We start from the raw sequence: 23,407 nt of genomic DNA on the forward strand, positions 1-23,407 counted from the left end.
TTTGAAGAAAATTTGACAAACATTACAGAAAGTAGAACCCTCCACATTGATGACATTACACTAGGGAAAATTCTGTCCAAAAGATTAGCATTACTCAATAGAAATAAAAAAAATAAAGATATTTTCTTATAAATTAATTAGTCAAATACTAGTTTCTGGTCTATAGTAAGTTATCTGTTTGTTTATTTGTTTGTTTGTTGTGTTTCATACATAGACTGTATATATCATTTTTTTATACAGTATATAGTTGTATATGCATTAGGACAACACATATTAATCATTGTGCACCAGTAGCTTTATCATAACATAACAGACACATTTAAATTTGAATGTATTTTATTATATTGAGAATATTGCATAATTGAACAAAACAGCTAAACACAAAATACTCAAAATCTGTTTAAAAAGATGCACCCTTTCTTCCCTTGCTCTTTTCTTCCCACCTTTCCTCGCCTCCTTGCCTACCTCCTTGTCTCCTTGTTGTGGGAGGGGTTCGCCTCAGTTCCACTCTTTATGGTTCTCATCCTTCAGCGCGTGCCCAAGAAAAGTCTTCAGGAACTTCACCCCAAAAAACTTCAGAAATAATTAATTAAAACTACCAAACAAAATGGTAGTAATTTAAGGAATCAAAGCAGAACAACAGCGGAGAATGGAAGACTCATTTGGACTTTTACACGGAATTCTGTTTGGATTTCTCTGGAGTTTTGTGTTGCACCTGATTTCCATGAGCTGAAATTCAAGGTAAGAATGTTATTTTGTGTTTTTAGATTTGTTTAGTGAAAGTTTACATTTTGAGAAAGTAGAAGCACGTGGAGACTAGGAGCGTGTGCGGAGGCGGTGCGCCCTGCAGCAGCGACCCGACTCCGAAACACACGAGAATGACTAAAATAAACTCTAAAGATTGATCGTGCACATTTTTTGGAGGAGGGTCTGTCTCTATAGTGCACCATTAAAAACGATTTAAAAATAAAGGCACTTTGAATGAGGTATTTTAAGGCACATTTTACAAACGCGGGTAATACTCGGGAATGAAGAGCGGCTACGGAGCGAAACGTTTAGGAGCAGCGCAGGAGCAGGTGTCCAGTGTAAGGAGCTATTGTCCAATAATGTTTTTCAAGCCAAAGTATAAACCTAAAATTAGTGCATAAGAGTAAAAAAGTATTTGTTGGACATTCTATCCAATTTACAACTTTCAACTGTTTGAACGTAGCATTATTAGGCTACGACATGATTTAGTTGTGGTGTTACCAAACACTTGAAAGGTTTAATAAGAGACACTAACTATTTTTCTAAAGTCTCAGGGAGAGTGAACAGAATATATCATTGGATACATAACAGCACAGAGCTCAAACTGAAATAAAATTAATGACCTGTATACAAAAAGGTCATATTCGTGGATGTAAAGGTGTTTAACGCTGCGCCAAAAATGTGCTGTTTGGATTTACACACAGAACGCACTGGAGGATACAATAAACAGACAACATGTAAACTTAAAAATATACATAACTTTGAAATCTTGGGCAAATGTTTAAATGTGCTACTATAGTTATGAACGGTTCTCAGTTTATGTTTTGTCCCTAACATCTGCAGAGGGTCAGGGATCATTTCTGGCTCCTGCTTTGTAATATTGTCCAGTCTGAGGACAGTTCACATGTCAGTGGTCATTCACACTGTGGTCACAGCTACCCAGGGAGAGACAGACAGGGACAGACTGACAGAGTCTGAGCCTTTTGTCTTGCCTGAGATCACACTGACTGGACCAACATAGTACTCATATGGGTAGCGTCAATAGTGTGTAGTAATAGCTGCAGTAGTAGCTGTAGCAGTATCCATAGTAGTAGTAATAGATTAGTAGTAGTTGAAGTATTATCAGTCTTAATTGTAGTTCAGACGAGTACACCGAGGTCGTAGTAGGACAGAGCAGTGTCTTGCTCAGATAAGGTGGGAGTCTGCCTCTGTCTGCTATGATAATACTGTCTGCGTTGATAAAGTACTGCTCTGGACTACTTTGAAGTACTGTTAAATATTCTGTGGTACTGTGAAACACTGTAGTAAACAATACACTACAGGGTTCAGGCTTCAGCTCCTCCCTGCTCCTCTGGCTCTGCTCCTGTCTGCTCCTGTCTGCACCTGTCTCCTCCCCTGGCTCTGCTTCTCTTTGACAGTGAGAGGAGGTGACAGGAGGCACAGAGGGACAAACTCAGAGACAGATGGGACAAAATGGAGAATTCATAATTAAATGTTTTTAATGTTAAACTTTAAAATGATTTGTTTCTTTGGAGCCTAAGTCACTTTGTTTTAGGTCAAATTTGAAACTGCAACTTTATGTTTGAGTCATCAATGTAGTCTTGGTTTAGTCCTAGTTCAGTCCTGGTTTGGTTCTGATTTAGTCCTGGTTTAGAGTTGGTTCAGTCCTTGTTTCGTCCTGGTTTAGTCCTGGTTGTAATCCTGGTTCACACCTGTTTTAGTCATGTTTTTTTGTCTTGATTTAGACCTGGTTTATACCTGGTTTAGACCTGGTTTAGTCCTGGTTTAGTCCTGGTTTTGGTTTAGTCTTGATTTAGACCTGATTTAGACCTGGTTCAGTCCTAGTTTAGTCCTGTTATAGTCCTGGTTAGTCCTGGTTTTTGTTTAGTCTTGATTTAGACCTGATTTAGTCTTGGTTCAGTCCTGGTTTAGTCATTGTTTAGACCTGGTTTAGTCCTAGTTTAGTACTGGTTCAGTCCTGGTTTAGACCTGGTTTAGTCCCAGTTTAGACCTGGTTTAGTTCTAGGTTTGTCTTGGGCCTGGTTCAGTTATCTATGCCTGTTACATTAATATTATAACTTTACAGGATATTTTAATTTTATCATTATTCACTTCATTCACACAAAACTTTTCTCGTTATTTACACTCACAGTACTTAACAATTACTTTATTACATTGTAATTTCAGACAGGGCATCCATTTTCATATTTAATTTTCTTGTCCTGACAAAAGATTTAACATGTGTGATATTAAAGATGGATCAGACATCTGCGACCTGCATAATTCACATTTAAACAAAGAACTGAACAACAGAGCAGAGGAGCAGAGGAGAGGGTCAGAGGAGCAGAGGAGAGGAGCAGAGGCTTTTAAATTGTTTTATACTGTCGTTTAGATGTCGTCGACTCTTTTCTCCGACTCTGAAAATGAGGAAGAGCACTGCAGCCAGTCACAGGCCGAGGATCAGCCACATGACCCCCAGACAGAGACAATCACAGACCAGCATTCCCCTGAACCTGAACCAATCACAGCAGAGCATTTACCAGCGCCACAGCCAATCAGAGCAGACGCCTCGCAGTCACATTCAGAGGCAATCAGCTGTGAGCCCTCCCCTGAACCAGCCGACCAATGGGACAAAACCACGCCTCCAGGACAGGTGAGTAACATGTTTCTAGGTGACACCACAGGCCAAGATATAGGTCAGATCTGTGGAGACAGGGTTCTGAAAAGAACTGAAATTCAAATACTTGATACTAAAATTAATATTGAAACTAGAAACGCTTTTGAGCAGCTTTCAGTACAAAATGTCACATTCACAGGATAGAAATGACCCTTTCCTGAACAGCTTTAGAATGATCTTAAACTGTATAGTAACATAAAAGAAAGTACTACCATTTAATACTGAAAATCACATTCTATTGTCTAATTATCAAGTCTGTGCTGTATACTGAACTGTGGAACATTCCAGGCAAAGCGCTAAAATCTCCATAGAGACAAGCATGTAGCAGACCTTCCAGAAAAGTTACACAGTGCAGCTTTGAACTGCTGCTGCTGCTGTCTTTTCTCTAAATAAAATTAAACCATTCCTGTATTCTGTCTTAGGTTTCTGGATGTGTCCGAGTTCTATTTAAGAGTAAGTCTAGACCTGAGTCCAGGTCTAGACCAGGATCTGACCCAGTCTCACCTGCACACTGCCCTGTGGCCTCTCCTGAATCCACCTGCTCCTCCTACAAATCGAGAACCTCGCTCGCCATCACAGAGAGCCGGCGCAGCAGTCTGGCAAATGTGGTGCACTCCCTCAAGCAAAAGAGACTGGAGGAGCTGCAGCGCCACCACCTGGACAACAGTGAGTCACCGGTCTCTCCCTGTCGCAGAATGGTCAGTCTGTCTCCTCTTCTCAGGGAGGAGGATGTGGTTTAGGACTAAATCAGGACTAAACCAGAAGTAGACCAGAACTAAAACAGGACTAACCCAGGTCTAAACCAGGACTAAACCTGGACTTAATCTCGGCCTAAACAGGAGCAAAATCAGGACCAATCCAGGACTAAACTAGGAGGAGGAGGTTGTGTGTTAGACTCCTAATCTCTCTGAGTGGAGAGTGCATGTGTTACTGTTGCGGAGGGGTTATCCCTGTCTTCTCTTCTCAGTGAGGAGGTTGTGGGTTAGACTCTTGTCCGAGTCTGGACTCTGATTCTAGATTCAAAAACCTGAAAACCCTTCAGTATGTTTGTTATACATGTGTGTTCTCCTTCATTATACGATCTGTACAGGGGTTAACGGGCCCTGGTGCATGATGAGAGCTGTAGTCTTCGTGCGCCCTTCGACTTTTTGTGCCGTGTGCTCTGCCCTGCTGCAGTGCATCATGGAAACTGTAGTCAACTGTCTAAGGTGGGCCTGAGTTGCCCTGGTGTACTCTGGGAGCTATAGTCCAGTCTGGCCCTGAGCTGCCCTGGTGCATTGTGAGAGCTGTAGTCTCTTCTCTCTCTGAGCTGCCCTGGTGCATTCTGGGAGCTGTAGTCCTTTCTGGCCCTGAGCTGCCCAGGTTCAAAGCCTCTTTAGAGACTCAAACCTTTGTTTTTGCCCCAAAGACAAAAGTTTAAATAAAACTTCTCAGAGACACAAGGAATCTCAAGGAAATACTAACTCCAGGAAAAGACCAGGAAAACATGAGGAACATGAATGTGAAATTTACAAAAACATCAGCAATGAAAGATCAACAGTCTACTCTGACAAAGCAGGTTACAGTTCTACTAATGATTACAGATACTGTTTAAAACTGGGTTTAGATCTCTCCTTGTCTCCTCTCTCCTTGTCTCCTCGTCTCCTGCCTCTCTGTTTTCTTTGTCTGTGTCTCCTCTCTCCTTGTCTGCGCTCTCCTCTCCTAACCTCTCTTTTCATCTCTCCTAACCTCTCTTCTCCTATCTCCTTGTCTCCTCTCTCCTTGTCTCCTTTATAGGTCATAGAGATGTGTCCTCTCTGGTCTCCCAGCTCGTGTCCCTGAGAGGACAGTTGGCCATGTCTCAGGAGGAGCAGAAGAGAATGGCCGCCGCTCAGAGACAGAAGCAGAGACAGAGTCTGGAGTTAGCACGAATCCAACAAATACAGGTACTTCTACTATTGTACTGCTGCTACTACTGTAAACAGTCAACTACTATTCTTCATGTAAAGAGTAATACTTCTATAGGCACAACTCATCACATTCCTCAAGTGCAATACTCGCTGAGGCAAAATGAGTGAATGAAAAACATGTTTACGATTATGATTACAAATGACTCAAATAAACTAAAGTAAAATATTTTAAATGTGTGTTTTTCAGATAGCTCGACAGCAGCAGCAGCTTCTGCAACAACAGCACAAGATCAGCCTCCTGCAGCAACACATACAGGTATAGTAGTAGTACTACTAATATACTACCTCTGACTTGGACGGTCAGACTGGTGATGACCACTTATGAACACAGGATGTGAGTGGATAAGCACCACATGTAAACATACGATACAGGTTAAATGTGGCAATATTCTGTAAGTTATTACAGTGAATTCAGCTTGAACTCTCTGAGGGCAGAACTCTTAATGTTCCACTGGGAAATATCCCACCTCCCAGATTCTGGACGGTAGCATGTTCAAGAATTTTCTATGGCTACTATAAAATTAGCAACTACATTTTTAAGATTGTCTGAAAGCTCAAGAAAAAATACTAAATTTTAAACTGGGTTTAAGTTGAGCCTGGAGGCTCATGTTAGATTTGAAAGTGGTTCTAATAGTATATAACTGCCTATATACTTTTATAATGGCATTATCTACTGTTCCTGGTGCTTATTTTTGGCAGTTTGAGTGTTAACTCTAAATTTGCAGCTTTCTGGTCAAAACCCCTCTTTTGTATTGCCTTCACTAGCGTCTGCAATTTCAGGTACTACGTGACATCACACAGGACTGCCCTGATTACAGCCAGGTGTTTCTGATCATAAAAACCTGGCTGCAGGGGCGGAGTTTAACGTGGGGATACCTATTGGAGCAGTTGTTAGCTTCACTCTACCAGGGAATAGTGATGATATCAGATGCAAAGTATCAATACTCTTTTTTTCTAGTTCATTTCTGACCTGGTACAGTCTTGTGCCTGGTTTCACATCACATTGTGTATGTGTGTATGTGTGTATGTGTGTGCAGGCGCAGGGTCATATTACTCCTCTCATGATGTTTCCTCCAGAACAGCGCCCCCTACAGCCGCCAGCCCTGCTGTCACCTTATAGTGGTCAGTATTACACAACTCTCCACTTAAACATCTGCGTGAACCTGGAATGAAGCAGGATTAACTAGGACTAATCCAGAACTTAACCAGGGCTAAACCAGGACTAAAAACATGACTGAATCAGGACTAAGCCAGGTCTGAGCTAGGATTAAACCAGAAAAAAACGGAACTGAAACAGTGCTAAACCAGGTCTGAACCAGGACTTAACCAGAACTGAACCAGGACTCTTGTATCTGTGCCTCTTTCCTGAGCTCTTGCAGGTGTGCTCTCTCAGCCATCTCCCTCTTCACCTGCCCCTCACCCTGGGTCTCTTGGGTCTCCCCGAGACTTGGTTTTGTGTGGTCATAGTCCAGTCCTAGTCTTGTCTGAACACAGAAAACCTTTTAGGCCCAGCAGGAGTCCAGCGCCTCTCACTGTGAAGACCAGAGCAAGTTTGTCTGAGTTTAACAGAAGCTGCAGATTGAAAGAGGGGAGAGAGGGGAGAGGGCCTCCATCAGCAGAGCTGCACATATGCAAGAAAATGTCAATAACTCTAGTCCTGGTTCAGCCCTGGTTCAGCCCTGGTTTAGTTCTTTCCTATTGGACACTCTGCCACTTGCTTGTCTCCATGGAGATCTTAATATTTCACCTGTAATGTTCCACACTATGGCATTAAACATATTTATCATTCATTCTGTTGCAGATACTGTTATTGCCACAAAAGCATTTATTTGAACAGTGGGCAGAGATTGATAGATTTAAAGCCATATGCTGGAACGTTCTAGGCAAAACATCACATCTCCATCGAAAAAGCAGGTGTCAGACCCTGCACCAGAAAAATTACACAGTGCATCTTTAACCTCCTAAGTGACAGTTTACCTTTCTGTGATTTGCTGTAATGGAATTTCATGTTTCTATTAGTCACAATTGTATGTTTTTGTTCAGGCATGTCCATGTGTCTGACCCAGTGTCACCTCATCACAGAAAATCACTTGTTTTGTAAATGTTTAAGGGTCCTATATTACACAAAATTGACTACTGTGAGCTTTATGCCATGTTATAATGTTGTTGTTGTTGTCATCAAAAATATACCCGGCGTTGTGTTTTGTTTCATTCATACATGTTTGAATAACTCTTCATTATTATATGTCTGTCTACATCTCCTAAGCTCAAATGCTCTGTTCGATCATCTGATGTCATGAAGCTGTAGTTTTCAAGTTAATATCGACCTTTTAAATTTTGTTCAGTAGATACTGAAAATGCCATGGCGAAGGTATATGGAGATTAAAAACACAGTGTATCATTTCCTGTTTTCTTACATGACATCACAAGGTGTAACGGAGTGTTTTTCTCTTTGAGAGAAGAACTCAGCCTAAATATGCACGGTTTTTGTGTTAAACATGAATGAAACAAAACATAACTCCAGGTGTGTTTTTGATGGGGGAAACAACATTATACTGTTTAGAATAGCATTAGACCAGGTTTACTCTGGGTTTCATTTAAGTTTAGTCCAGGTTTTACACCAGATTTTAGACCAGGTTTAGACTATCGATTCAGTCCAGCTTTGGTTCAAGCCTAGACCAGGTTTGGACCAGGTACAGACCAGGTTCAGTCTAGGTTTGGATTAGGGTTAGGGTTAGGTGTATTTGCTCTTGGTTCAGTCCTGTACCTGTTGTGTTTCAGGTGAGTTTTTCCCGCTGCAGTTGGCTCCACACCAAGTACAGGTAAGAATAGTCTGGGTTTACTAAATGGGCTTAACTGCATCCTCATTTTGGCTGATTTTTTATTTTGGCACTTTCTTTATGTTTATTACTTTGAATGGAATCTTTACTGTTATATACTGCTGATTGTTTTTTTTGACTTGTTCACTGGAGCGGTCGTCTGAAGCTGAACTCAGAGATCCGAATCAAGATATGTCAGCTCCAGAATACATTTTACATTGGATAGTTCTGGTTTGGTCCACAGGCTATAAAATGTCTCCTGAATCTAAAACGTCTCGATTTCACAAACAAAAAATTTTGACCTCTGAAACCTTTTACACATTGATGTGTTTAACATTTTTAGAGCTCATTCTGGAGGCATTTGAAGTTTAGACCTTTTCTGAGAGAGTTTTGAGCTCTAAGGTCTTATTTACAAAAGGTCAAACACCAAAGTACAGGGACACGGTCACATGATCAATTCAACATGGCGGACTTCTTCTAGTAACTGCATAATATATTTTTTTGTTCAGAACAACATGATGACCACCAGAATTTCAAAGTCTGCAACAAACTTCACTTTTCAGGTAAAGCCATGGGTGCAGTGTATTTAGATTTTAGTGGGAAATTTTGTATTTCGTATGGACCTCACACCCACTGACATTTTGGGGTTCTGGGATCAGGTCCCACTTTTTCCACTGTTTGAAATGGTCTCTTACACATTCATAGACCTTTCCCTCTCTGGCCAGACTTGAGCACTCGGCACCATTGCTCCTGGAGTTACATCAAACCAAATGCTCCCTCACAAACAAATGAATGGTGAAGCCTGTCCCCATGTTAAACTATAGAACATGTTTATTTCATGATATTTCTTTCATGTCCCTGCTCTCCTCACATGCACATGTAAAAGAGAAGGGTTAGTGTCACTAGATGTTAAATACAGGGGACTGACTGAGTTCTGAAACTTTCCCGGACTAACCATGATGCTAAGTGAACAATAGTGTTAGCATGACACGTCTATAATTATAAACCCCACTTCCCACCCCACCCCTCAGAAGAACGCTCACTGATGAATGAACTAAAGTTTAATTGGCAGGTGCTGGTCAGTGTGATTGACAGGTGCTGGTCAGGGTGATGGATGGTGCAGAGTCAGGACCCTCTGGACCTGAGTCTGAGGAAAACACATCAGCTAAACACACTTTGAACTTCTCCTTATCCTCTTCCTCTCTGCTTGTGCTCCTTCTTTCTCCCACGTATCCACCTCCCCTCCTCCACCTCTCTCCTCCTCTCTTCTGCTCTCTTATGTTCTGTCTCTTTCTCTGTGCAGTGGTGCTCGGCTCAGGCCTCTCTCTCCCTCTTTGGGACTCCCTAAAAGCTCAGCATTTCTTCTGGGGGCCAGACATAACATTCTATTGTAACCTTGACAACCCACTTTTAAACAGTGTTTTCTATTCACCTGAGCTGCCAAGTCTAAAAAACAGACTTTTGACAAAGCTTCATTAGTCAACAGTCACTTTGTGTTAGTGGTAGACTCACAAAAAAATAGTATGGGCCCTTTAATATTTGTTGTATCTGTTATATCTGCTCATTATGAAATGACACAGCACCCAGCAGTTAGTTAGCTTTGATTGAAATGGAAAGCTCAGCCCCTCCCCTGGATGAAATGCAGAGAATTTAGGAAGCCCCCACATCCTCACTTCCTCTCTTCCTCTCCTTCTCTCCTCCTCTCCTCTAGCCTCCCTCCTCTGTACCTCTCTCTCATGTTTTCTCTCTCTCAGCAGTGGTACTCAGCTCAGGTTTCGGGTCTTCAGATCTGTCCAGGGTCCAGGCTGAACCAAGTGTCACCCCCTGCTGCTATGAAGAGGGAGGACAGTCCATATCTGAAGGTCTGAACATCAGCACTCATGTATCTGGTTTAGTCATAGTTTAAACCAGGCGGGGACCTGGTTCAGTCCCCGTTTAGTCTTGGTTTGATCCTGGTATAGCCCTGGTTTATTTCTATTTTAAATATGGTTAAGTCCTAGTTGAGTCCTTTTTTTAATCCTGATTTAGACCTGGTTCAGCCACAGTTCAGTTCTGGTTTGGCTGTGGCACAGAGTGACTGTGGAGAAAGAACCATGGAGTCAGTTCTTTGCTTAATGACACAGCAGCATAGAAATCAAACCCTCAGCTCTGGTCACTGTTGAGGAAACTCTCCTGTTACTATACAAATGGGGATAATTAAAGAAACATTGTGACACCAGACAGTTTCATCTTGTCTATTTATTGACTTCCAGCTTCCAGTGGCACAGGTCTTACAGAGTACAGGAGTACTGCAGGAATGTGCGCTGCTACCCACGGCACACATTCTTATAGGCACATCTGGGGTCAGAGTGGGTCACTGACATTTGTATGCTTTACAATTAGGCAAGGGTAAAACAAAACTATGTAACAGGTGAAACAGATGTCACTACTCCTACTTCTCTGAATTTGACATCAGGGCCAGGAACCACAGTGGAGGTGGTTAGTTTCTGCATAGCCACACAATAACCAAAAAAGAAACCTGCATCACAAACTTCCTGTACCATAAGCTGTAACTTTCCACTCCATCACTCACATCGTTCTGTGTGTTTCAGGAAGAGCAGTGTGAGCCTCTGAACCTCTCATCTCCAAATAAAACTCAGGACTATTCTAGAACACAACCAGGTCTGAGCCGATCCAAACCTAGTTCAGACCGGATCCAGCACCACCACAGAGGTAAGGCCTGCTGAAGACCTAGGTTAATTCTGGTTTAGTTTTGGTTCAGTTCAGGTTTAGACCTTGTTTGGACCTGAGAGGGCAGACTCACTTCACTTTACTGTTTCAGATCTTATCTTCAGTATGAACTCTTCTGGACTCCAAGATTACAAAGTCCAGACTCAAAGAGACCAGACCAGACCCAAGGACCTACAAAATCCAGTTCAAATCCACCAAGAACCAGTCTACACAGGGTCCCACAGTCTAGAGACCATACTGCCCTCTCTGAGCCACATCAGCCTGCACAACGGGGACAAGGTACTGGACAATACCTGCTTTAGTCATTGCTTAATACTGGTTTAGTCCTGCTTTAATCCTGCTTTAGACCTGGTTTAGACATGGTTTAGACCAGATTTAGTCCTAGTTTAGTGCTTGTTTAGACTTGGTTTCCAAATAACTAACTCCTAGACTGTTGAAGAATTGGACTAAGGACGTGTGCTCCACAGTGTTTGGCTCCAAATGAAGCTCATCAAGGCTCGCAGTTATAGGGGCTAATATTGAGCACAGTTCCAAATTTGGAATTCTGACCAATAAAAAGGATAAGCAGCAGTTATAGAGAGAGGGGCTACAACTTTTCAATAGAAAGTGAATTGGTATGCGGGATGGATATGTCCAGAGATACATACAGGATATGGTTTAACTCTGATGTCTTCTGTTCCAGGAGAAGCATCACTTCGAGGCCCTGAGTCAGATCAAAGTGAGACCGGACTCAAAACTGGTCCACAGAGTCCTGGACTTGACCAGACCTGAGGACATGGAGGGTATGGATCTGAACCAGGACTAAAACCAGGACTGAACCAGGACTAAACCAGGACTGAACCAGGACAAAACCAGGAATAAAACAGGACTAAAAAGGGTCTACTCTAAACTAAGCCTAAACCAGGACTGAACCAAGACTGAGCCAGGAGTAAACCAGGACTAAAGACATTCTAAAAGTCTAAATCAGGATTGAACCAGGACTGAACCAGGTATGAAGAGGGTAATTATATATATTATATGACAATTATTTTCAGATGGATTTGTTCAACAGCCCAAATCAGCTCACCTTTTATACTTTTACCAAGTCAGGTCTTTATGGTCAGATTGTGTTAAAATAAAGTCTAAGTCTAACGTAGCTTCAGACAGAGCAGTGCCTACAGATAGCATCACACCCCCATTGAATGTTGATGATATCAGTTACAAAGTATCAATAGTTTTGCTGCTTGTTCTCCAGATGCTCCTCTAAGCTCAGGCCGAGTGTTCCGCAGCAGCAGAAGCAGAACCTCGTCAGAACCTCACATCAAACGGCCCATGAACGCCTTCATGGTCTGGGCCAAAGACGAGAGACGGAGGATCCTAAGCTGTTTTCCTGACATGCACAACTCCAGCATCTCCAAGATCCTGGGTAAGAATTGGGTCTAGACCAGGAATGAACCAGAAGTAAACTAAACCGTGGTTAAACCAAGACTAACCAAGGACTACACCAAGACTGAACCAGATCTAGACCAGGACACGACCAGGACCAGACCAGACCAGACCAGGACCAGCCCAGGTCTAGACCAGGACTAGACCAGGACTAGACCAGGACTAGACCAGGACTGAACCAGGACTGATCCAGGTCTAAACTAGTTCAAACCTATTTCTAACTCAGGTCTAAAACAGGACTAAACCAGGACTAAACCAGCACTGAACCAGGTAAACCAGGGCAACACCAGGACTAAATCAGCACTAAACCAAGACTAAACCAGAATTGAACCAGGACCAATTTTGGGTCCAGTCTACTCAGTTGAAGGCCTTTTCGGCAAGTCTGATCATTTTGCTGAATTTATTCTATCACTCTGACAATGTGTTTAACATGATCTGATTATTAATATAACCTGTTTGATCCATGTGTATAATATCAGGCATAACTTTGACCAATCTTATTGCTAGTATGCTGCTTAACATTTTTTGATCTACATTTACTAGTGTACTTGAGCTATACCTAGCTCAGAATGACCCGGTCCACCTTCAACTTTAGCTATGTTTTTGAGAAAAAACATTAAACAAACATAAATCATAAAACATAGTCAGAAAACAGAGTAGTATGGGCTCTTGAAGTATTGAATTTTGAATCTAGAAGTAAATGTCTCAGTGTTCACCTTTTCTTGATCAAGAAGTGAGAGTAATTTATCATAACAGTGTGTAGAACTCAAATTAGGAGTGCTCCACCTTTAAGTATGGCTTCTGTCAGCTTAGCAAAATGGCGTCTTTAAACATGCTTTGAAAGGTTCACATGTAAATGAAGCTGCTACAGACATGCTGTGAAACGCAGACACACACAAAGAGAAAACTATTAGTAAGCATTATTGGTGAGTTATCTTTAGCGCTCAGAGCCTAACAGAATACAGTGCAATGAAAGGCGTGGCCGCTTAGATGATGTTTAGGAGATCGCTGGCTTCTCAGGGTACACTGGACATGGTAGAATTGAGGCAGTGTGATGGGGACGATGAGATGACGAGGAGAGTGAAGGGGTCGATGAGAAGCCAAAGGGGTGTTGGGGAGGAGGAGGGGCAAGGCACAAACTGAAACGGCTGTGCGCCTGCTATGGGGGTTTAAATTGGGCATGTGCTTGTGATTGTTGTCAGTGCAAGATTTCCTAAGCAATGGTTTAAGTTTAAGTTTTTGTGTTCCTACTCTAGCTGTAGACTTCTTAGAGCCATACTTTGTTCATTTGTTATTACAATGCAGTGGATACCAGCAAATAAAACAAAATCCACTGATCATTAGAAGTTGCTGAAAGTGAAAAATTTGGTGTGGGTGGGCAGGGTCAGATATATGTCCAGTCCCATTTGAGCTGCTGTCATCCTGCAGTCACTTAAATCCAGGCACCATTTCCTCTGGACTAATTGTAGTGGAATTTGGGCTGTTTTATGAACCCCCCTGGGCCCCAGGAGCAGCTTCAGATGCAGCTCCACAGACACAACCCCCACGTGCAGACAGCAAATAAGCTTTACTCAAGGTCTCAGGCGTTTCATCCATGGGCCTTTGTGAATTACATTATTTCATCTTGATGTTGGTTTCTTTATAGTGTCATTAGCACACATTCGTGTTGGGGGAGTTGGGAATGTGTGGTTTGGTACTGACAGATCCTTTCATGGCTGGTTGTGAGCCTGCAACTAGTTCATTCACTGCAGAAGATCAAGCTGAAAGGAAATGAGAAATTATAATCATCAGTTTCATCTGAATGCAACTTTTTGTACTTTCCATGTACTTATGTAAGATTTGGATTTTAAAATCCATAGACATATTATTTATCTCTCTGTCCCCAGATATGAGGTAGATATGTCCAAATCTAATATAGCTTTTACTGATAACAATTATGCTGATTTATTCTTAATTACAAAAACATTGGACATGATTGCAAAGTTCTCTGTTATAATAAGGTATTTTGGTTTTCAAGATGATTATTCAATCAAAAAGCAGAATGAGCCTCATGTGAGTTTCTTATTTGTTTTGCCAGTACCAATGTCTGAATCCAGTTGGTTTAAAATGCCTCTCTCTGATCTGAATGGTCCCAGCTCCTGCAGTCAAGTATTTATCAGTGCTCATGTGGCCTCTGCAGCTCAGTGAATGAATTCTGGAGGTTCTGAGTTTTAAGATGATGTATGGCCTGGGCTTATACTGAGAATGAGAAAGGTTGAGGTTAAGGAGTCTTTATTTGTATCCTTAGGTAAATTTGGTTTGCAGTGGGCAAGAGGCATCAAACATACATCAGTACATGCACACAATCCATTAATACAGACTAAAGCGATCAGATGTTTCAAGTGACCATATTAAAAATACAATGGCTGCGGGGATGAAACTCTCCGTATATTTTGGTGCTGCATTTTTGGCTCAGGCCTGATAGCACGTACTGACAGATTGTTCAGGAGCCAACCCATTTCACAATCTGCAAAAGTGCATTTTTGTTCTTCACCAACACAAACTGAAACAAACTATCAGAAAGCTAAAACTGATTAAATAAAAGCAGAGTAAAACAATGACACTAGAGACAGCAGGCTGGCATCAAAGTCTAGAGCAGTTGATAGTCTTGCCCAGATACTGATACTGGGTTACCTCCTCCGGAGTTTAAACTTTGATTGTAATTGCTTCATGACAGTAAGTACTTTTTCTAAAATCAATCACCAGTGTCCTGGAGCAAGCTCACAATAACTGTATCATCTGCATATTTAGGAATGAACCTGTTTTCGTATTGGCTTAGGCTTTAGTCTTTTCATAATGCCTGCGTGTATACTCTATATTTGTATTACGACATGAAAAGTGGTACCACCAGGCCAAGTTACTGGTCAGCTCTGTGGAGCCCATTCACAGTAAGAATACTTGCTTTTCAATCCATTTTAGAGTAAAAAAGCACCTGTAATGTAATCAGTGTCATGCTGTGGAACATCCCTGATGATGCAAAAACATCTCACTGGAAACAAATAGCCTAGGTGACATACTCTCAACCAGAAAAGTTATGCAGTGTTAAGCTGAGACCTGAAAGATGTTTGAAGAGTTGGATTCTCTCACCTAGGTTCATTAAGGAAACACTGAAATCAAACCAGAAAGACAGAGAAATTAGTTTGCTAGTAGGTATTTATTTTGTGCATTAGCTGCTAATACACTGGGCCAGATTTACAAATCCAATAGCAAAAGTGTAAATGAGAGCATACAGTGGGTCTGTGGCAGCTCCTATAATATTTTAACTTCTTGGGTTCTGAAAAGTACATAAGAAGACAAAATGAACATTTTTGGTTTAGCTCCTATAATAGTATCGGTGCAGTACCAGTTACAGTAGCCACTCTCTGAACTTTCATGAAAACAGCAAATTAAAGCCATACTTCAGAACATTTGCTGTGGTACGTTTTATGCAATACTGTATAGACAAAGGATCAACATTGCCATAGAAACAAGTGTTAGAGCAGGCTTTCCTCCAGGCCAGGTGTTTTTGTGAGGTTTGTGTAGATGCAAGCCTGTTCACACTAAGGACATATGTTTTCCTAAGCTGATAAGTTTTTCAGTGAAATTAAAACATCCAAAATGAGGATTTTTTTTATTTTTTATTGTCTATTTTGTGAATAGAAAGTTACATACTGTGCCATACATTTCTTGTTAAAAATGTTTGATAATAAAGACGATGGAGAGATTGTCATCAAACAATTGAGCATTTAAAAGATAAGCTAGATTTATATAATTTATATTTATGCCATTAGCATTGTAGCACCTACCCTTGTGTAATATCTACCTCTCTCCTCAAATTTTGAAATGTGTAGTAATACAGTGTGTACTGCCATGTAACCTGGGTAAGTTCTATTTTACTATAGTTACTTATGTCTGGAAGAAAAAAGGGACTGAAACCAACGTGATGAAGCAACAGTCTGAGGCTGGAGAGAAACATCACTTTCACTGATTATAATGTGTAAGATGGTTATAAAGGGTAAACATGTAAACATGGAATGTGTCTTGTAATATTAAAACAAAGACATTTTTTACTTTGTTCCTATCTCATTTCACCTGTCTGCTACTGTTTTTTTTAACTCTAAATTATATTTAAAATACTCTCATGTGCAATTGAGTTTTGTAAAGGATAGATGAACAATAAGCTCCTATGTTTCATTTGTGTCTCACAAAACAAACAAACAAAGAAACAAAAAGAATCTGATTGGACTGATTGGATGAAGACATGCTTGGTTTTGGTTCAAGAAAACAAAGGGCCTGATGATACTGGATCACAATATTAGCACAGAAATATTTCTCATTAGTGTGAATGAAAGTTATTGAAATATATATACTTTTTAAATTACCTTACATTGTGAATAAAGTTATATTATTAATTATGAATTAATAATTAATTAATTAATTAATAATGTCAAAATACTGTGTCTTGTGCACAATGGTCGCACAAAAATCAGCCTTGTGACATTGTATGTGCCTATGTTTATGCCTCAGTGTTTTAGATTAGACTTGGCTGTGGATTACAAAGATGTATTCCATTAATTTAACAGATAATTATTCAGTGACAGTGCTCGAGGTATAGCTGTCTTAATCACAGCAGATAGCTGTCTCCTCCCTCTCACTGTGTCCTGTGTGGATGTTTTAACAGTTTTGTCTATGCAATCAGCCTGCAGCCTATACTTTTGCCACCCCAATATGTGGCCTTTAATAATACATTTAACATGATTCACAATAACGTTACCATTTTTTTTTTTTTCTGTAATACCTTACATTACTGTGTTCCAACAAAAAGCAATGCAGTACTCTAATTCATTACTCCCAACACTGACCAAGACTGAACCAGGACTGAACCAAGACTAAACCTGGTCTAACTCAGGTCTAACCCAGGTCTAACCCAAGCCCTGTCTTCCTTCAGGTTCTCGGTGGAAGGCCATGTCCCATCAGGAGAAGGCCCCGTTCTACGCGGAGCAAGCGCGGCTTTCCAAGGTCCACCTGGAGAAGTACCCAAACTACAAGTACAAGCCCCGGCCCAAACGCACCTGCTTCCTGGAAGGGCGGAGACTGCGCATCAGCGAATACAAACAACTTCTCCGAATCAGACGGCAAGAGAGGCGGGACTACTGCGTGGGGTAAGAGTCTGACAGCAGCAGTTACAGAGAGAGGATTGATGGAGATGTCCTAAACTAAACTTATTTAAATCAGTCTTAACATGAACAAGACTGAGTAGTAAATATGTCATTATTTACTGCAAAGCTGCTAAAATCTAAAAATCATACATGTTTACGTGTACAAACTGCAGATAAAAGTGTATTTTGCCACATGTCTCTCTGTGTGTCCTCCAGGCCCCTCCCTCACCTGTCTTTGGGGAACAACGCTAACGTTAGCCAGGTTAGCAGCAGCAGCGATGACAACTTTTACCCTAGAACTGTCACCATAGCAACCACTCAAACAACCACAACCTCGCCAAACTGTTCGAGTGAAGCACTGAATCACGAAATTTCACCAAAACTTCATCAACATATGCACCAAGCCACGACAGATGAGAAAAAGATGCAGGGGGATTGTCCAATTAACGAGGCTAATGAGGATAATGTAGCTGAAGCGGAGATGGACGTCTGTGAAGGATCTGAAAATAAAGAGCACAAATCTAACACCTGTAGCGACCAGGAATCAAACTGAGCATGCCCAGAACTACAGGAAGTGGTGCTATAAACTACAAGATTTCGTTCAAACTCGACACCCGACCCTGACCTCCTCCTTCAGCACTTTTAAATTAATGAATTGTTTTTAAAATGTTTTGTGTTTGCCTCAGATGTGACTAGGCCTGTCACGATAAATTGATAGCCTACATTCTCTCGGGGTGTGATTCTAACTGTAGGCACTGCTCTGTCTCTGTTAGACTTTAATCTGAGTTTACAATCTGACCATACAGAGCTGATTTAGCTGGATCAGGTGAGATAATTTCTGCTGTTAAACAACTTTTTCACACATAAAATTATAGTCACAAGCTAGCTAGAATTAGCCAACAGTTATTTAATAAGTCTCTCATCTTTTAGTTGAAAATCAAACATCTAAACAATATCATGAACGCTCTTATTGATCACGGGCTCCTGAAAATGTGCTGTTTAAATCTAGTTTTTACTAATGTGTATATTGTGTCACCATGGTAATTGCAGAACATTATGTCAGTAGAGATACACGTAGAACACCCCCAGCATGATGTCACTGAAAAGTATAAATACTATAGATACTTATCATTCTTAGAGCTGTTATTGCTTTATCTGGAATATTCTACAGTGAAGCACAAAATTAATCCACCTCCATGAAGATAAGCAAAAACTAAACTAGGGGAAGATACAGGTCAGATCTATGGAGAGGTGTCAAAAAAGTGTCAAAGAATGACACTTTTTCATGGTATTTTTAATCAGTAAAACATCTGTAATGGGATAAATGTAAAACAGTAAATAAGTTTACTGTGGAACATTCCAGGCAAGCAATCACATCACCATGAAGACAAGCGGGTCTACCAGAAAAGTTACACAGTGCACCTTTAAGTGTTTCATTCTGCTATGTATTTTTGTGCAGCTAATATTTTTAAACATATTATACATTTTACTATAGTTTCACTTTTATCATTTATCATCTTTATTTACTTCAGCAATATATCACACTTCAAAATGTGTTATTGTGACGGGCCTAGGTGTGACAGTGGAGTTGAATGACTCTTTAAAGCCACATTCAGGACTTTTTCACCAAAGACTTTTACAACATTGCAGAAGATTCTCCAGATGAAGCTCTGTTTGGAGTTTATTTCTACTCTTTAAATGTTCTGATTTTCTGATCAGTGTTATTATAACGTTGTTTCCTCATCACAAACTTACCTGGATTTGTGTTTTGTTTCATTCACACATGTTTAAAATACAAACCCTGTATATTTAGACTGAGTTCTTTTCTCACTAATATTAAAAGGTTATTTAAACATGTGAGTGAAACAAAGCACAACTAGCACTAGTGTCAATTTTGTGTAATATAGAACCTTTAAATGTTGCTTGAACCATTGCAGTTAAATATTAAATTATTTATGTTTCGGCATATCTCGGCATGATCTGAGCATGTTCCAAACTGGTCCCTAGAATGGCGATTGGTTTTCTCAGACTTTTCTGTTTGTTTGTTGTTGTGAAATTTAAAATGTGAAATATTTATCATATTTAATGTTCTTCATCTCGTTAGCCTGATGTCTGACATTTCTCTTAACGATGTTTTATGATTTTCTTGAGATTAAACAAAGATCAGCTGTTTCATCTTTTCTCTGAAGTCTTTTATCACGATGAGAAAAAAAATCATCTTTGTGCTTGAAGATCAAAAGAAAAATATTTAAAAATTAATGAAACAAACTGATTATTCTGAACAAATGTTTTTGAAGAAAACATAGTTTGCAAAAACAGGCAATGTGTACAGGATCCTCCAGACCAGGATCATAACCAGATCATCTAAGAAGACCAGGATCATAACCAGATCTGAGACCAGGATCATAACCAGATCTGAGTCTCCATCCATCCATCCATCCATTTTCGTCCGCTTATCCGGGGCCGGGTCGTGGGGGCAGCAGCCTAAGCAGGGACTCCCAGACTTCCTTCACCCCAGACACGTCCTCCAGCTCCTCCGGGGGGACCCCGAGGCGTTCCCAGGCCAGCCGAGAGACATAGTCCCTCCAGTGTGTCCTGGGTCTTCCCCGGGGCCTCCTACCGGTGGGACATGCCCAGAACACCTCCCTAGGGAGGCGCCCAGGAGGCATCCGAAACAGATGCCCGAGCCACCTCAACTGGCTCCTCTCGACGTGGAGGAGCAGCGGCTCTACTCCGAGCTCCTCCCGTGTCACTGAGCTCCTCACCCTATCTCTAAGGGAGCGCCCAGCCACCCTGCAGAGGAAACTCATTTCGATCCCTTGTATCCGCGATCTCGTCCTTTCGGTCACTACCCAGAGCTCATGACCATAGGTGAGAGTAGGAACGAAGACTGACCGGTAAATCGAGAGCTTCGCCTTTCGACTCAGCTCCCGCTTCACCACAACGGTCCGATACAGCGACCGCATCACTGCCGAAGCTGCACCGATCTGCCTGTCAATCTCACGTTCCGTCCTTCCCTCACTCGCGAACAACACCCCGAGATACTTGAACTCCTTCACTTGAGGCAGGGACTCTCCACCCACCCGGAGAGGGCAAGCCACCTTTTTCTGGTCGAGAACCATGGCCTCAGACTTAGAAGAGCTGATCTTCATCCCAGCCGCTTCACACTCGGCTGCAAACCGCCCCAGTGCACATTGCAGGTTCTGGTTCGATGAAGCCAACAGGACAACATCATCCGCAAACAGCAGAGATGAGATCCTGTGGTCCCCAAACCGGACCCCCTCCGGCCCCTGCGCCTAGAAATTCTGTCCATAAACACAATGAACAGAACCGGTGACAAAGGGCAGCCCTGGCGGAGTCCAACATGCACCGGGAACAGGTCTGACTTACTGCCGGCAATGCGAACACAGCTCCTGCTCCGGTCATACAGGGACCGGACAGCCCTTAGCAAAGGGCCCCGGACCCCATATTCCCAGAGCACCCCCCACAGGACACCACGAGGGACACGGTTGAATGCCTTCTCCAAGTCCACAAAGCACATGTGGACTGGTTGGGCAAACTCGCATGAACCCTCGAGCACCCGGTGGAGAGTGTAGAGCTGGTCCAGTGTTCCACGGCCAGGACGAAAACCACACTGCTCTTCCTGGATCCGAGGTTCGACTATCGGCCGGATTCTCCTCTCCAGTACCCTGGCATAGACCTTACCGGGAAGGCTGAGGAGTGTGATCCCCCTATATTTGGAACACACCCTCCGGTCCCCCTTCTTATACAGAGGGACCACCACCCCGGTTTGCCAGTCCAGAGGTACTGTCCTCGACCGCCACGCGATGTTGAAGAGGCATGTCAGCCAAGACAGCCCCACAACATCCAGAGACTTCAGGTACTCAGGACGGATCTCATCCAACCCCGGAGCCTTGCCACCAAGGAGCTTTCCAACCACCTCAGTGACTTCAGCCAGAGTGATGGATGAGTCCGCCTCCGAGTCCCCAGCCTCAACTTCCTCCTCGGAAGACGTGACGGTGGGATTGAGGAGATCCTCAAAGTATTCTTTCCACCGTCCGACCACATCCCCAGTCGAGGTCAGCAGCTCTCCCCCCGCAATGTAAACAGTGTTGGCGAAGAACTGCTTCCCCCTCCTGAGGCGCGGGACGGTTTGCCAGAATCTCTTTGAGGCCGTCCGATAGTCCTTCTCCATGGCCTCCCCGAACTCCTCCTAGCTCAGAGTTTTTGCCTCCTCAACCGCACGGGCTGCAGCACACTTGGCCCGCCGGTACCCGTCAGCTGCTTCAGGAGTCCCCCGAGCCAGCAAGGCCCGATAGGACTCCTTCTTCAGCTTGACGGCATCCCTTACTTCCGGTGCTACCACTGGGTTCGGGGATTGCCGCCGCGACAGGCACCACAGACCTTACGCCCACAGCTCCGAGCAGCTGCATCGACAATAGAGGCCAAGAATGAAGCCCACTCGGACTCCATATCTCCAGCCTCCCCCGGAATCCGGGAAAAGTCCTCCCGGAGGTGTGAGTTGAAAGTCCCTCTGACAGAGGGCTCCGCCAGACGTTCCCAACAGACCCTCACTACACGCTTGGGCCTGCCAGGTCTTTCCGGCTTCCTCCTCCGCCAGCAAACCCAACTCACAACCAGGTGGTGATCAGTTGACAGCTCAGCCCCTCTCTTCACCCGAGTGTCCAAGACACGCGGCCGGAGATCAGATGACACGACTACAAAGTCGATCATCGACCTCCGGCCTAGGGTGTCCTGGTGCCACGTGCACTTATGGACACCCTTGTGCTCGAACATGGTGTTCGTTATGGACAAAACGTGACTAGCACAGAAGTCCAATAACAAAACACCGCTCGGGTTCAGATCAGGGAGGTCGTTCCTCCCAATCACCCCTCTCCAAGTGTCACTGTCGCTGCCCACGTGGGCGTTGAAGTCCCCCAGGAGAACAACGGAGTCCCCGGTTGGTGCACTGTCTAGTATCCCTCCCAAGCACTCCAAGAAGGCCGGGTACTCAGCACTGCTGTTCGGCCCGTAGGCCGACACCACAGTGAGAGACCTGTCCCCAGGGACCCGACCCTCTCATTCACCGGGGTGAACTCCAACGCACAGTGGGGCAATGAGCAGGCCCACACCAGCCCACCGCCGCTCCCCAAGGCCAATGCCAGAGAAATGGAGAGTCCAGCCCCTCTCAAGGAGTTGGGTTCCAGAGCCCAAACTGTGCGTGGAGGTGAGACCGACTATATCTAGTCAGTAACACTCAACCTCCCGCACAAGCTCAGGCTCCTTCCCCCCCAGCGAGGTGACATTCCATGTCCCCAGAGCTAGTCTCCATGTCCGGAGATCCGGTCGCCGAGGCCCCCGCCGTCGACTGCCGCCCAGATCTCTCTGCACCGGCCCCATATGGCTCCTCCCGCGGGTGGTGGGCCCACGTGAGGACGGCCCCACGTCGTCTTTCGGGCTAAGCCCGGCCGGGCCCCATGGGGGAAGGCCCGGCCACCAGGCGCTCGCTGACGAGCACCCACCCCAGGCCTGGCTCCAGGGTGAGGCCCCGGTGACGCCAATCCGGGCGACGTAACTGGCTTCTGAGTGGACATCATCATATGGGACTTTTGAACTGTTCTTCGTCTGACCCGTCCCCCCGGACCTGTTTGCCTTGGGAGACCCTACCAGGGGCATGAAGCCCCCGACAACATAGCTCCCGGGATCATTCGGACACTCAAACCCCTCCACCACGATAAGGTGACGGTTCAAGGAGGGGAGATCTGAGTCTCATCTATAATATTTATAGTTTCTCATTGTTTTGTACACTGTTGATTTTAGATGCCTCATTCAACCCTAACTTTGATTTGTTTTTATAACAAAAAGACTTTTGACAAATGTCAC

The 23,407-nt window shown here is 43.3% G+C and overlaps 1 protein-coding gene across 4 annotated transcripts; it reads left to right on the plus strand.

Moving 5' to 3' along the window:
- The first annotated feature begins 527 nt into the window (after positions 1–527).
- Positions 528–19,699, plus strand: LOC110160330 (transcription factor Sox-6-like). Of its 4 annotated transcripts, none has more exons than XM_055155748.1 (15): positions 528–741; positions 3,140–3,400; positions 3,847–4,090; positions 5,201–5,349; positions 5,561–5,629; positions 6,411–6,495; positions 8,155–8,195; positions 8,702–8,755; positions 9,947–10,054; positions 10,784–10,904; positions 11,014–11,201; positions 11,605–11,704; positions 12,157–12,327; positions 17,314–17,527; positions 17,741–19,699. In XM_055155748.1, the coding sequence occupies exons 2-15, from the start codon at positions 3,140–3,142 to the stop codon at positions 18,075–18,077; spliced, it is 2,142 nt and encodes a 713-aa protein (XP_055011723.1). In that variant the 5' UTR covers positions 528–741; the 3' UTR covers positions 18,078–19,699. The 4 variants fall into 4 exon arrangements, with proteins under 4 accessions (XP_055011723.1, XP_055011724.1, XP_055011726.1 ...); XM_055155749.1 differs by having other exon boundaries at positions 9,950–10,054; XM_055155751.1 differs by having other exon boundaries at positions 5,233–5,349.
- The last annotated feature ends 3,708 nt before the right edge of the window (positions 19,700–23,407 follow it).

This window comes from Boleophthalmus pectinirostris, unplaced genomic scaffold, assembly GCF_026225935.1.
Source record: "Boleophthalmus pectinirostris isolate CB_2022bp ecotype Guang Dong unplaced genomic scaffold, ASM2622593v1 HiC_scaffold_2, whole genome shotgun sequence".
In the NCBI taxonomy this organism is placed as follows: domain Eukaryota; kingdom Metazoa; phylum Chordata; class Actinopteri; order Gobiiformes; family Gobiidae; genus Boleophthalmus; species Boleophthalmus pectinirostris.

What these genes read in the sequence shown, in the direction of transcription:
- LOC110160330 (XM_055155748.1), top strand. Translation starts at nt 3,140, where the DNA reads ATGTCGTCGACTCTTTTCTCCGACTCTGAAAATGAGGAAGAGCACTGC. An exon ending in TCCTGCAGCAACACATACAG is followed by an intron (nt 5,630 to 6,410) that starts GTATAGTAGTAG and finishes ATGTGTGTGCAG; the next exon opens with GCGCAGGGTCATATTACTCC. An exon ending in GCCTGCACAACGGGGACAAG is followed by an intron (nt 11,202 to 11,604) that starts GTACTGGACAAT and finishes CTTCTGTTCCAG; the next exon opens with GAGAAGCATCACTTCGAGGC.